This window comes from Muntiacus reevesi, chromosome 17 (assembly GCF_963930625.1).
Source record: "Muntiacus reevesi chromosome 17, mMunRee1.1, whole genome shotgun sequence".
Taxonomy (NCBI): Eukaryota; Metazoa; Chordata; class Mammalia; order Artiodactyla; family Cervidae; genus Muntiacus; species Muntiacus reevesi.
The window spans coordinates 27,036,827-27,051,111 of record NC_089265.1 but is presented as its reverse complement, the minus strand read 5'-3'; the positions used below and the strand labels follow the sequence as shown (position 1 = coordinate 27,051,111).

Here is a 14,285-nt window from a genome sequence, read left to right as displayed (position 1 = left end):
GACCGACCCTGAGGTTGTCATATGGAGGGAGAGACCTGCAGATACCCTCACGATGCAGAAAGAACAGTCTTCTCTTCTGTCCTTTTTTCTTTCCGTATAGATGCCATTGCTTCTGGCATTTTGGTCCTGTAGGATTTTAAGAATAAAGTTATATTTGTTTACAGTAAGAATGAAATCCTTTATCCAGATAGCTGGTAAAAACACAACAATATCACTGACATTTTAAGCTTGAATGCTTGCTTTTCTTTTTAGCGTGTGAACTTGTGACAGAAACTACATACTTAACCAAGAAAAATACATTTTTAAGACTGAATTGCTATCAAAAATTTGTATTTAATAATTGCATAAAAATTTAAAGATTAGCTTTTGAGTTATCCACCCTTGGAAAATATTTTAAAAGTTACTTACATTTTTTTTTCATCAGTTAAGCAACATGAATAATGCTAAGGAAAAGGCATCTAATGAACTTGACTCTACCAAACAGAAGATAGAATCTCACACTAAAAATATAAAGGTATTATAATTTAGAATAACTTTTTCCTGTTGTGTTAAGAAACTAATATAATTATCTAGGGAATATTTTTAAAGAGAGCTATATGAAAATATGTCTTCCTATTTTTTATTAAGTACGTTTAGATACAACTTAAAAATTTTTTTTATTGTTGATCAAAATAAGAATGATTTTTCATTAAAAAAACTTTATTGGAAATTGTTTTGGCTCAAGGAAAAATTCATTTCCCAGATTTAATGATAGTACTATAGATTCAAAAATTGTTTTAAGATTTAATGTCCAACCTTAGATACACAGTCAACATATTTCATGTAAGCACGTCGGTGCTTGGACTCAGTTTTCATAATTTTGGAGTGGAGTCATTGCTTTAAGTACATCATGCCTAGTAGTGGGCTGAGACCACACCTAGCTAAGGTCCAGGACAACAGTTTACTTTATTTTTTGTGCTGCTTTTATGTACTACATCTTTGCAAAATTATACTAAGGCGACCCTCAGAGTTGGAATTTTTTGGTGTGGGTTCATGTTGTTTGTCATGGATGTACTTGAATGAAATCTGTTAAGGGTAAGGACTGAAAAGTGAAGCAGAATTTCATGTCATATATTTGAGATTTCTACTGGCATTTGAAATGTCATTGGGAAGTAAATGTTCTTGTAGTAAATGTGGGAGATTTATTTTTTAAATGTTTTATTTAAAAGTTTTTGAGCTACCAAGTTTTGTTTTGTTTTGTTTTTTTTTAAATAATGAGCTGAAAGGAAAACTCTTGTAAAGAGCTTTTGGAATAAGTTATTTAGCATTTTATATTTAAGTGTTATAATCTTCCTACCATCTTTTTGTTTGGTGTCTCCAACAGGACCTTCAGGATAAGCTGGCGGAGGTCAGTAAAGAGTTAAGTCATTTACGCACTAAATGTGCAGACAGAGAGGCTCTAATAAACACTTTGAAAGTGGAACTACAGAATGTGCTGCACTGTTGGGAGAAAGAAAAGGCGCGAGCAGCCCAATCTGAGAGTGAACTTCAGAAGCTTTCCCAGGCTTTCCGTAAGGATACCGAGGTATTACCTGAGACAAGAGGACTGTCAGGAAGGCCTCGCACTAATCTCACTTTTAGAAATTTACATCTATCAAGTGGCTCTTTTTACTCTTATTTAATTCAAAAAATTCTTCTCAGCTATTTTGAAATGTTCATGCCAGCTGCAAAACCAGCCATTCCATTACTCTTGTATGATACAATTTTGTGAGAGAAATAAAGTAGTTTAACTGTTTTATCATTTGTACAAGTTATTTTCTCTATTAGAACATACTATCTCAAGCAGCTCTGCTCCTAACAGTCTTGTGTGTCAGTGACAAGATAATTTTCTTATTTCAGTAGTTTAGTAGCCTGACATGGTGGGAAGAATCTTTTTTGTAACCTGAAGGAACTGACTTGGATAGAGGTACTACTGTTTACATACTGTGAACACGGACAAGCCACGTGGTTTGGTCTCTCCACATCTTTGCTTCCTTCTTTGCAAAACAGGAACAATATCTACTTTAATAGATAGTTGCCTTATTTTTTATAATTGTAGGATATTAATCAAAATTTAGAAAAATACAAGTCCCACACGGGTAAAAAGTTTATTTGGATGCCTTTGGGGGTTGCCTATCCATGTTAATTTATTAATGACTTCTTAAAATATTATGACAGACTCTTCCATAGTGTATGAGCCTGTGTGAGTAGAATTGTAATCTTATATTTTCTTTTACCCATGGGATGTAGAGCTAGTCTAGCTAGCGTGGAGCTAGTTTATCTGAGTCGTCTTGCATATTGAGTTCATTACTCGAACAAATATGAACATGAATGCCAAGAGAGTAAAAAGGAAACATTCTTCCCACTCTTCTTACAGTCTGGGATTTAAATTGTGTCCACATGAAGGGGCTGGAATTGTTCTACACATCAGATAATGATTAAAGTAAAGGAAACTAGAAGGCTGACTGTACTGTAAAGTCAGCATGTCTACAGGATTGTGGTTGGGTTCAACATGTGTGAATTGATTTTGGATCTTGAGATTCTCTTTTCACGCCAACTGGATGATTGTCATGCATGGTTCATCACAGCCCAAGCTAAAAGGACATGATGGCGACACAATGAATTACCCTTTGGGAAGAACTCGATCACTTGGCAAAATGTGGAGAGGGAATGTTGTTAGTGCCTGAGTATTATGTTTGGTTAGTTATATTTAATAAGATTTTTGAATGTCTCGATTTAGTTGAAAATGCAAAAGACACGTTTAATTGCTTAAAAAACAAAAATACATAGCATTGTTATAAAGATTCTTCTTGTATCTTAATTCAAGTTGTGGATAAAGCTACATATTCAGATTTTTGGGGGGTTTTAAATTGTTATATTTGGAAAAATCTAAGATGACCTATAGAGAGAATGAAAGATACATATTTTTATATATATTGGAAACTTTCACCACAGTTTCTAACTACAAAACTTTTACATATGCTATGTTCAGTTGTTCTTATCTGGAAGATTAGAATTCCTATTTTTTAAATAGAAATTTAAAATTTATTTTAAAAGTTTTCCTGTTGGTCTGTTAAAAAACCTTGAGAGAGCTTATTTTATCTACATAAAATGCTCATTTTGCAGCTTCACAATTACCTTGTATTGAGTTCCATTGTTTGACTTAAAGGATAAAAATGTTTTATAACAAGAGCAATTTGGCATTTTAGTAAGTAAATTCCCTTTTTGTGTTCAAGATGGAAATCAGCTTTTTACTGAATTCTATGGTATATTGTTTCTAGGTCATTAAACAATGGATGGTTTAGCTACAACAATAGCAATATAATTTGAAAGAATTTTTTTACATATTTTTAATTGAGCAGTTTTAAAGTATGTCTTGGGTAGCTATGTCTGTTTTTTTTTTGTTGTTGTTTTTGATTTTGGACTGCTAACTTTGTGATATTTAAACACCTACAAATGCCCAGTTTGCCAAGTTCGGAATAAACTTCTAAGTGGGGGAAAAATAACGAGCCTATCTTCTATCTCTTTCATATCACTGTCTGCTTTGCCTAAGGGGCTTAGGATAGATTTCCTATAAGTGGTAAGTAAACTAGAATCTCTGGAGGAGGAGGAAAGCTGAGTAATTGTGTGCATTTAAAGTGCAGATATTGGTATAACTTTTTCTTTAACAGTGTTGGGTACATTATTTTGGTTTTTGACTTAACATCTTTTTTGGCAAATGTAAATATGAAATTATGGAATTACCATGTTAACTTACAGTTAGAAAAGCTTAGAAGCAGCTAGTCCAGATACCTCATGTTAAAGCCAAGGAAGGCTTTACAGACAAGGAAGGCTGAACAGACACTGACTCAGATCGTGTCCTCAGTTGTAGCAGAGCTGGCCTTAGAACCTGGGTCTTTTGGCTTCTACACTTGAGATTTTTTACTAAGTGTAAGCAATTGTAAGTTTCTATCTGATGTTTAATTTTGAGTGTTAAAAAAGTCCCCAAGATGACCATATTCCCATACTTGAGTATTAATTCCTTTTCAGGATTTTTGACATAAATTCTTCACCATGTGTGTTATGTGTTTTACTTCTTACAGTGTTTATATACTGGAATTAATTTCTTTTGTTCTCACAGGAGAAGCTAACCTTCCTTCATACCTTGTATCAGCACTTGATCGCAGGCTCTGTGCTCATAAAACAACCAGAAGGCATGCTGGATAAATTCTCTTGGTCTGAGCTTTGTGCAGTCTTGCAGGAGAATGTTGATGCCCTGATCGTAGACCTCAACAGGGCTAATGAGAAGGTAACTGTCCTCAGGCACCATATTCCTCTATTAAATTCAGTGACATTTGTCCACATCACAGTATCATTAAGAGGGGCTGACATTCATCTTATTTCAAAAAGAATTTGGGTGTTAATAATTCAATACCATTAATTATGGCTTGTCTACAGCTCAGTTTGATGCCATTGCTGTGGGCATGTAAATGTGACTGAAGTCTGTATGAAGTCTCTGAGCTCCACTTTCTGTGCAGGACATGCTAATACTACTAGCCAGTGTTAGCCACAGGGACCTAATTAAAAGAAAATAAATTAATCTTACTGATGAAGCAATTCAAAGAACTTAGTCATTTACATGAATAAACCAACTCTTTATGTTAGCATAAAATAGAAACAAGATACAGTTATTCAAAAACATGATCCTAAAATTCTTTGCTCAGGAAATAATGAGATGTTACTCTGAAAGCACTTAAAATTTAAAAATTACGTTTATGACATTTCTTGTAATAGAACAAACTGTATATTACAAAACCCATTCAGTGCCTTAGAAAGTAGGAAGGACATATTGTAGGAGAAAACTGGACTTTTATCATCCCTTTAACATTCACAAACCTAAGAATTCAGTCTCTCAAAAAAAATTTAGAAACCTTCTTTTGGTTATTGAAAATTAAAGTGGCTTAGCAGTCCAACGTATTTCTCCGTTAAAGGTGTTGATTCTTATCCTGCGTCTGTTGAACTAGTCAGAACTATATTTATATGATCTAGTTCCTAGGTCTTAGTTGCAGTGACATTTGCCCTTAAGGGACACAGAGAGGAAAATTGTTCCCTAAGTTTTTTTTTTTTTTTTTAATTTGTTGAAGTAATGAAACAGCATCTTGGCCCAATTTTAGGGTGAGAGCATTTTTATCTTGGTGTAATTGGCAAACAATCGTAGGCATTGAGAAGTAGAATTGAGGAAATAAGGGAATAAATTGTGATAAGTGGAGATACTGTTCTTAGCTGTGAATGTGTATGTAACAGATTTCCAAATAACCAGTAATTAAAGTGAGTACATGTTTTAGCTCTCTGATATGGTATTGTGTTTTAATAGTTTTTCATAATTTCAAAACATCGTTAATTGTCGTACATGTTAGATGATGAGGATTTGCTTTCCAGTGTTTTGAATGTGAAATAAAAAAATGATTGGAACATTCTGCTTTTTTATATGTAAAATGTTTGTAGATTTGTAAATCTCATTTAAATACCTTCTTTCCCACTGAAATACCTGAAAAGCTTGAGCTTTGGTTCTAGAGGTAAAAATATTCTTCTTAATTTCCTCAGTAAAATTGATTATAGAATAAGTAACTTTATTAGTTATTGGAGCTTCCCAGGTGGCATAGTGGTAAGGAATCCACCTGCCAATGCAGAAGGCGTGGGTTTGATCCCTGCGTTAGGAAGATCCCCTGGAATAGGAAATGGCAAGCAGTTTCAGTATTCTTGCCTGGAAAATGCCATGGACAGAGGAGCCTGGTGGGCTGCAGTCCATGGGGTCACAGAGAGAGTCAGACACAACTGAGTGACTGAGCACACACATACAATTTTATTAGAGAAAAAAAATGTCCTCTATACGAATAAATGACACATTTTCTGCTAAAATATAGTTTTGTTCTACTAACTCCTGTTTCTTGTTTTTATCATTTTAGCTTAAAATTTTTGTATGATCTTAAGGGATAAAATATAGTAGAAAATTCTAGAATGCCTTCTTGGGGGAGATGATACAAAGAACACATTGGTAAGCATATCTTGTTCTGTATTGCATTTCACCATTTAGATAAGTCATCTAGAGTATATCTGTAAAAACAAGTCTGATACGATGAAAGAGCTTCAGCAAACCCAGGAAGACACCTTTAACAAAGTGGCAGAGCAGATCAAAGCCCAGGAGAGCTGCTGGCACAAACAAAAGAAGGAACTGGAGCTGCAGTACTCTGAACTCCTCCTGGAGGTACAGAAGAGGGCACAGGTATGCTACTGCCACAAAGAGCTTTCAAAATGGGATGCTCGGTCTTTTACTTTCAAGTGTTTTCTTTTAATACCAATACCAAGTCAGTTAAAACTTCAGAGAACCACAGAGAACTTGCTTGTTTGGGTTACATGTACATGTGATTGTGCAAAGACACCTACACAAATGGGCAGACACGCATATGCACATACTCAGGTGGATTAAGGATTGTCTCACTGAAGCTGGAAAGTAGGTGGGTTTCTGGTTAAAAATACATAGATCAATTAAATACTAAAATTGTATTTCCTTCATTTTAAAAATAAAGGTTAAGAAATTTTGGTAAAATATTATCAGTTTAGTGTAGATATACTTTGATCCGGTTTATTCCATTTATGGAGATTTCTGTTAATATGTGAACCATCATTTAAATTCATTTGTGGTTGAAATTTGCTGTAGTTCCTAATGTTGAAGAATTTGAATTACAGTTATAGATCCTATAGCAAATCTATTGGTTGTGAGAGGTAATGTGTCCTCTGTGTTGGATTCCATTGAGAACAGAAGTTATGTGTAGTTAACAAAATCATATTTTTTCCTTATACAAGATATTATCAACATACTTTATATTGTTAACTCTCATTCCTGCCCAATCAGAAATAGCAATGACAGTCTATACTTTTTTTTGCATAGACTTCCCATAGTTGATTCAGTTTTTAACCTCTTTATTTGATCCACTCATTCTTATATTGTCAAGTCTAATTATAAAAAGAAATCACATTTTAAAAATTTGCCAATAAACAGTTTCCAGTTGCTTAAAATAAGACCACTTTGTTCTCACAAGCATTTGAACCCCATATGAATATGAGTTAAGCTTCTCTCTGTGATTTTGAATGAATTCATGCACTCTCTAAAAGTGGCCTTTTGTTCACTTCATGCAGGATGTCATGTGATATCTTCTGCATTTTCTACCACTGAAGAGACCTAAATAAATTTTTTAGAGATAATATTGACACACAGTGAACAGATTTTAAGTATACAGTATGATACGTTTATCAGTGTACGCACCCATGTACCAGTTGCCCCATTTAAGATTTAACGTTTTCATTACCTCGGAAAGTTCTCTTGTGCTCTCTTCCAGCCAATTTCCACTCCCCGTAGGCACCCATTGTTCTGATGTTCTGGCACCTATCGTCATAGATTATTTTCCTTTGTTCTAGAATTTCCTCACAATGGAATCATTCAGTGTGTAGTCTTTGGTGGTTGCCTTATTTCCCTCAACATATATTTTTTTAATATTCATCCTTATATTTATCTTCTGTTCATTCTTTTTTATAGTTGAGTAGTATTCCATTTTATAATTATACCACAATTTGATAAATTGTGAATTGATGGATATTTGTCTTTTTCCAGCTTTTGGCTATTGTAAACAAAATTTCTGCAAACATTATTGTTTAGTGATTTTATTGACATATGTATGTTTTCATCTTGTAGTTAAGAGTGTAGTTTAACTACCCTAGTTTATAAGACAGATATATGTTTATAAAAAAGCTATCAGACATTTTTTCCAAAATGGTTCTATCATTTTATATTTCTACCATCAGTGTGTGAGAATTTTCATTGTTCTACATCCACTGCAAGTTTGTCATTGTCAGTCTTCTAAATTTTAGCCATTCTAGTTGTTTTAAAATGGAATTTCATTGTGATTTTAATTCACATTTTCTTGGTACTTAGTGATGTTGAGCACTTTTTATGTTCTTGTTGTCATTTACATATTTTCTTTTGTGAAGTGTCTCTTTGGGTGTTTGTACATTAAAAAATTTGGGTTGTTTGTGTTTTGATTATTGATTTTCAGAAGTTCTTATAAATTCTGGATATAATTCTTTATCATACATATGTATCCCAGATATTTTCTTTCAGGATCTCACTTGCCTTTTCATTTTTTAGTGTTTATTTTGATGATCACAAATTTTAAAATTTTGGTGTAGTTCAACTTGTAAATCTTTTTCTCTTTTGAATACTTTTAGTGGTAAGCAATCTTTCTATACCCCAAGATTTTGAAGATAATATATCATTTCTTCTAGAGATTTTATAGTTTTAACTTTTTTGTCTAGGTCTGTGATCCATCTCAAATTAATTTTTGTGTGTGATGTTAAATGGAGGCTGAGGTTCATTTTCTTTCTGCATTTGTTGTTCCCACACCATTTATTCAAGACGTTACTTTTCCTGATTTAGTATCCCTAGTCCCTTTGAGAAAAAACAACTGACTGCATATGGGAACTGCAGGTTTGTTGCATCCCTACAGTTTTGCCTTTTCCAGAATGTTATATAAATTTTATTTATTTACTTATGTATTGGCTGTGCTGGGTCTTTGTTGCTGCACAGGCTTTTCCTCTAGTTGCAGAGAGTGAGGGCTTGTGTCTAGTTGTGGCTGTGGGCTTCTCATTGCAGTGGCTTCTCTTGTTGAGGAGCGCTGGCTCTAGGGCCCGCGGGCTTCAGTGGTCTTGTCACGAGAGCTCAGTAGTTGTGGTTCCTGAAGTCTGGAGCCCAAGCTCGGTGGTTGTGGAGTACGCGGTAGTTGCTCTGTGGCATGTGGAAACTTCCCAGACCAGGGATTGAACCTGAGTCTCCTACTGTGGCAGGTGGATTCTTATCCACTGAGCTATCAGGGAAGCCTCAGTATGTTACATAAGTGAAATCATACAGTAGGTAGCATTTTAGGTCTTTCTTCACTCAACAAAATATGTTTGGAAATTATTCACATTATTGGTTGTATCGGTAGCTCAGTCCTTTTTACTGCTGAGTAATATTCTTGTATGGATGTAGAATTGTTTATTTAGATACTTGCTGATGGGCCTTTGGGTTGTTTTATTTTTTTACAATTATGATTAAAGATGCCTTTAACATTCATGGGTAGGTTTTTGTGGCTCATTCAGTTCAGTTCAGTCACTGAGTCGTGTTTGACTCTTTGCAACCCTGTGGACTTCAGCACGCCAGGCTCCCATGTCCATCACCAACTCCTGGAGCCTACTCAAACTCATGTACATAAGAGTCAGTGATGCCATCCAACTATCTCATCCTCTGTTGCCCCCTTCTCCTCCCACCTTCAATCTTTCCCAGCATCAGGGTCTTTTCAAATGAATTGGTTCTTCACATCAGCTGGTCAGAGTATTGGAGTTTCAGCTTCAGCATCAGTCCTTTCAGTGAATATTCAGGATTGATTTCCTTTAGGATTGACAGGTTGGATCTCCTTGCAGTCCCAGGGACTCTCAAGAGTCTTCTCCAACACCACAGTTCAAAAGCATCAATTCTTTGGTGTTCAGCTTTCTTTATAGTCCAACTCTCACATCCATACATGACCACTGGAAAAACCATAGCCTTGACTAGACGGACCTTTGTTGGTAACGTAATGTCTCTGCTTTTTAATATGCTGTCTAGGTTGGTCATAGCTTTTCCTCCAAGGAGCAAGTGTCTTTTAATTTCATGGCTGTGGTCACCATCTGCAGTGATTTTGGAGCCCCCAAAATAAAGTCTGTCACTGTTTCCATTGTTTCCCCATCTGTTTGCCATGAAGTGATGGGACCAGATGCCATTATCTTAGTTTTCTGAATGTTAAGTTTTAAGCCAACTTTTTCAGTTTTCTGAATGTCGAGTTTTAAGCCAACTTTTTCACTCTCCTCTTTCACTTTCATCAAGAGGCTCTTTAGTTCTTTTTTGCTTTCTGCCATAAGGGTGGTATCGTCTGTGTATCTGAAGTTATTGGTATTTTTCCTGGCAATCTTGATTCCAGCTTGTGCTTCATCTAGCCCAGCATTTCACATTTTGTACTCTGCATATAAGTTAAATTTTTTTTTTGAGTGAATACTTAGGAGCCTGATTTCTGTTATTCTGGTAAGTATGTATTTAACTTTATAAGAAACTATCAAATTGTTTTCCCAAGTGACTATCATTTTGCCTTCTCACTAGGCTTGTAAGAAAGTTCTAATTGCTCTGCATCTGTGCCAGCATGTGGTTTCATCATTTTTTTCTTTTTCTCTTTAGCTATTCTAATAGGTGTATAGTGCTATGTCATTATGGTTTTAATTTAGACTTTCCCTAGTGAATCATAATGTTGAGTATTTTTCATATGCTTATTTGCCATCTGTATATTTTCTTTGGTGAATTATCTATTCATATCTTTTGCCTACTTTGTAATTATGTTGCTTATTTTCTTCTTGCTGAATTTCAAACATTGTTTATTTATTCTGGATACAAGTTGTTTGTTAGATATGTGATTTGCAAGTATTCTCTCCAAGTCTCTTAAAAGTACTTTTGCAGAACAAATGTTTTAAATTTATAAAGTTCAATTTGATACATTTTTCTTTTATGGCCTGGGCTTTTAGTGTTGTATCTGAGAACTCTTTTCCCTAGTGCAAGATCACCAGGATTTCTTCCTGCTTTTTTTCTAGATTTTGTATAGTTTCAGGTTTTACATATAGGTCTGTGATCCATTTTGAGTTAATTTTTGTAAAGCTGTGAGGCTTGGGTTGATTTTTTTTTTTCCTGCATGTGGATGTCCATGTTCTAGCACTATTTCTTTAAAAGACTATCCTTTTTCTATTGAATTGCCTTTGCACCTTTGTCAGAAATCAGTTGGTTACATTTGTCTAAGTCTGCTTTTTAGACTTTCTCATTTATTCCATTTATTTATATGTCTGTTCTTTTTTCAGTACCCACTGGTATGATTTTTGTGTTTTTTGGCTAGTCTTGAAATCAGGTGATGTGAACCTTCAATTTTCTTTATTTCCTATCACTGTTAAAAAATGGGATAAATTTGACATGCAATGTGGTGTAAATTTAAGGTATACATCATGTTACTTTGATATATTAATGTACTGTGATATGGTTGCCATTGTAATATTTATTACATTATATGCTTACAATACCATATTATTTCTATGTTCAGTGAACATATATGACATCTAATCAGATGATAAAGAATCTGCCTGCAATGTGGAGATCTGGGTTTGATCCCTGAGTCGGGAAGATCTCCTGGAGAAATGACTGGGTACTTGCCTGGAGAATTCCATGGACAGAGGAGCCTGGCAGGCTGCAAAGAGTCGGACATGACTGAGTGACAGCACAGCACACAGCATGATCCTATTACTTTTTCCTTAATTGTTTCTCGTTTATTTTCTATAGGTCTTTTCCTTGTCTTGTGTTTCCTGCCTAGAGAAGTCCCTTTAGCCTTTGTTATAAAGCTGGTTTCGTGGTGCTGAATTCTCTTAATCTTTACTGGTCTGGAAAGCTTTTGATTTCTCCATCAAATCTGAAGGAGAGTCTTGCTGGTTAGAGTATTCTTGCTTGGAGGTTCTTCCCTTTCATCACTTTAAATATATTATGCCATTCCATTCTGGCTTGTAGATTTTCTGTTGAGAAATCAGCTGGTAGTCTGATGGGAGTTCTTTTGTACATTGTTGTTTTTTTTACATGTTTGATTTCTTTAGATTCTGCATATAAGTGATGTCGTACAGTGCTTGTCTTTCTCTTGTCTATCTTATCTTGCTTAACATAGTATGTTCAAGATTCATTCATGTTGTCATCAATGGCAGGATATATTCATTTCTCATGGGTGAAGAATATTACCTTCTGTGTGTAAGTCTTTTTTACCCATTCATTTGTTGATGGTCTTTCTGGTTGTTTCCATATTTTGGCTATTGTGAATCGTGCTACAGTAAACACGGGAGTGCATATATCTCACTGAGTTACTGTTTTCATTTCCTTGGGTATATTCTGAGAAGCAGAATTCCTGGATGGTAGGTCTAGTTTTAATTTCTTGAGGTAGCTTCATATTGTTTTCCCTAGTGGTTGCACTAATTTACATTCTTTCCGGCAGTGTTTAACGGTTTCTTTTCCATCACACCCTCACTGTCACCTGCTGTCTCTTGATAGCCATCTTAACAGGTATGAGGTGATATTTTGTTGTGGTTTTTACTTGTATTTTCCTGATGATTAGTGATGTTGAGCATCTTCTCATGTGTCTGTTGACCATTTTGATGTCCTATTTGGAAAAATGTCTATTTAGTTCTTCTGGCCATTTAAAAATATTTTTTAGGTTATTAAGTTGTATTAATTCTTTATGTATTTTGAATATTAACCCCTCATCTGATACATGATTTGTAAAAATTTTCTTCCAGTCTGTTGGCATTTACCTCATTTTGTTAATTGTTTATTTTGCAGTGCAGGAGCTTTTGAATTTGATATAGTCCCATTTGTTGATTTTTTATTTGTATTGCTTTTGCTTTTGATGTCATATCCAAAAAATCATTCCCAAGACAAATATCTTTGGGCTTCATCTCTATGTTTTCTTTAGGAGTTTTATGGTATTAGGTCTTATGTTTAAGTCTTAGATCCATTTTGAGTTAATTTTTGTGAGTGGTATGAGAAGAGGGTCTAGTTTCATTATTCTGTACGTGTTTCTCCAATTTTTCCAGCACCATTTGCTGAATAGACTATCCTTTCCTCATTAGTATTATTGGTTCCCTTGTTGAGTAGTAGTTGACCATATAGGGTGGGATTTGATTCTGGACTATCTATTCTGTTCCATTGGTCTAGATGTCTGTTTTAGTGCCAATGCCATATTGTTTTTATCACTATGGCTTGCTGATGCATTGATCTTACATGTAGGAAATCCCAAAGAGTCAATCAAAAACTATTGTAATTAAGTAATTACATGTAACTGATATAATTAATTGTAGTTGATGATTTTAGTAAAGTGGAAGGTTACAAAATCAACTTATATTAACCTGTGACATTCCTTTACACTAATGAGGAAGGCTTGGAAAAATAAAACGATCCCATTCACAGTAGCATCAGAAACAATAAAATATTTAGGAAAGGAATAAATTAACTGGAAAAGTAAAAGATCTGGACAATAAGAATGACAAGACTTTGCAGAAAGAAACAGAGGATACAAACAAAGAGAGAGAGATCCCTTGTTCATGGATCAGAAAAATTAATATTGTTAAAATGACAGTACTACCCAAAATGATCTACAGGTTCAGTTCAATCCCCATCAAAATACCTAAGGGGAAGAAAAAAAAAAAAAAAAAAACCAAAGGAATTCTTCATAGAAATAAGAGAAATGAGCCTAAAATGTGTGTGAAACTACAAAAGACCCCTAACAGTCAAAGCAATCCTGAGAGAAAAGAACAAAATTCTTGATTTCAAGCTATCCTATCAGTGTTTTGAACTCACTTCCTTTATAAATCTTCAGGAAGGCATAACAATTCATTTTCTCAAGTAAAGGAATCAGCATCACAAATGCTAATGTTTTAGGAGCAGCTCTCACTGAAGACTTTTTTCCTGAAGAATGTGTAACATGTGGCTTTGATCCCTGAATATGCAAATTGAAAGTATCATTTTCATTATTCCTGAATGTACATTAATATTATATATTGGCATTTGTCTGTATTATTTAGGTACAGTATTTGAATTTTCATAAAATATAATTGGATACACAGCAGCATTTAATTTGGGTTTATATTTGGTAACTAATATTATATTGCATATTATAGTATCTGTAAATTTCATTTGGGGGTATTTTCCTGTGATTAATTCTATATCTCTGCTTTTTTCCCCAAGTTGTAATGCAGATAAAGATATTTTCATTGTATATTATTTAAACTTCAAAAATTATGTTGATAAGGACTTGAGAGGGAAAAATCCACAGTTTTGCATAGGATTATGGGTTGTAGAGAATGTTATGTGTCAGGAGAACCTAGCCATTAATAGATACCATCTGCTGGAAAATAAATGACTTATCCATAGAGTCTCTGTTTAGTATTTGGTTATTGTAAAGAAGTGGTTAGTAAAAGACAGGTAGTTAAATAGAAAACAATTTTTGGATATGAATAGCTTTTATTCGAAAAAATGCGGAATAATTTGCAAGACTTTTGGACGTTTAAGCTTTAAAGCAGATAGTGGGAATGCTATTAGGTAATGAAATTAGAGTAGGAAGCTTGTTTTTTAGCATGTTTTTGCGTACGTGCTA

The 14,285-nt window shown here is 34.3% G+C and overlaps 1 protein-coding gene across 6 annotated transcripts in view; it reads left to right on the top strand.

Annotated features, from left to right (window-relative positions):
* Positions 1 to 14,285, top strand: part of CCDC171 (coiled-coil domain containing 171) — a 314,797-nt gene that overhangs the window by 103,141 nt on the left and 197,371 nt on the right. For all 6 annotated transcript variants that reach the window (XM_065908260.1, XM_065908262.1, XM_065908264.1 and 3 more), the window contains 4 exons: positions 425 to 514; positions 1,364 to 1,564; positions 4,139 to 4,306; positions 6,092 to 6,280. In XM_065908260.1, the coding sequence (XP_065764332.1) occupies positions 425 to 514; positions 1,364 to 1,564; positions 4,139 to 4,306; positions 6,092 to 6,280 (648 nt within the window). The remainder of the gene's footprint in view (positions 1 to 424; positions 515 to 1,363; positions 1,565 to 4,138; positions 4,307 to 6,091; positions 6,281 to 14,285) is intronic.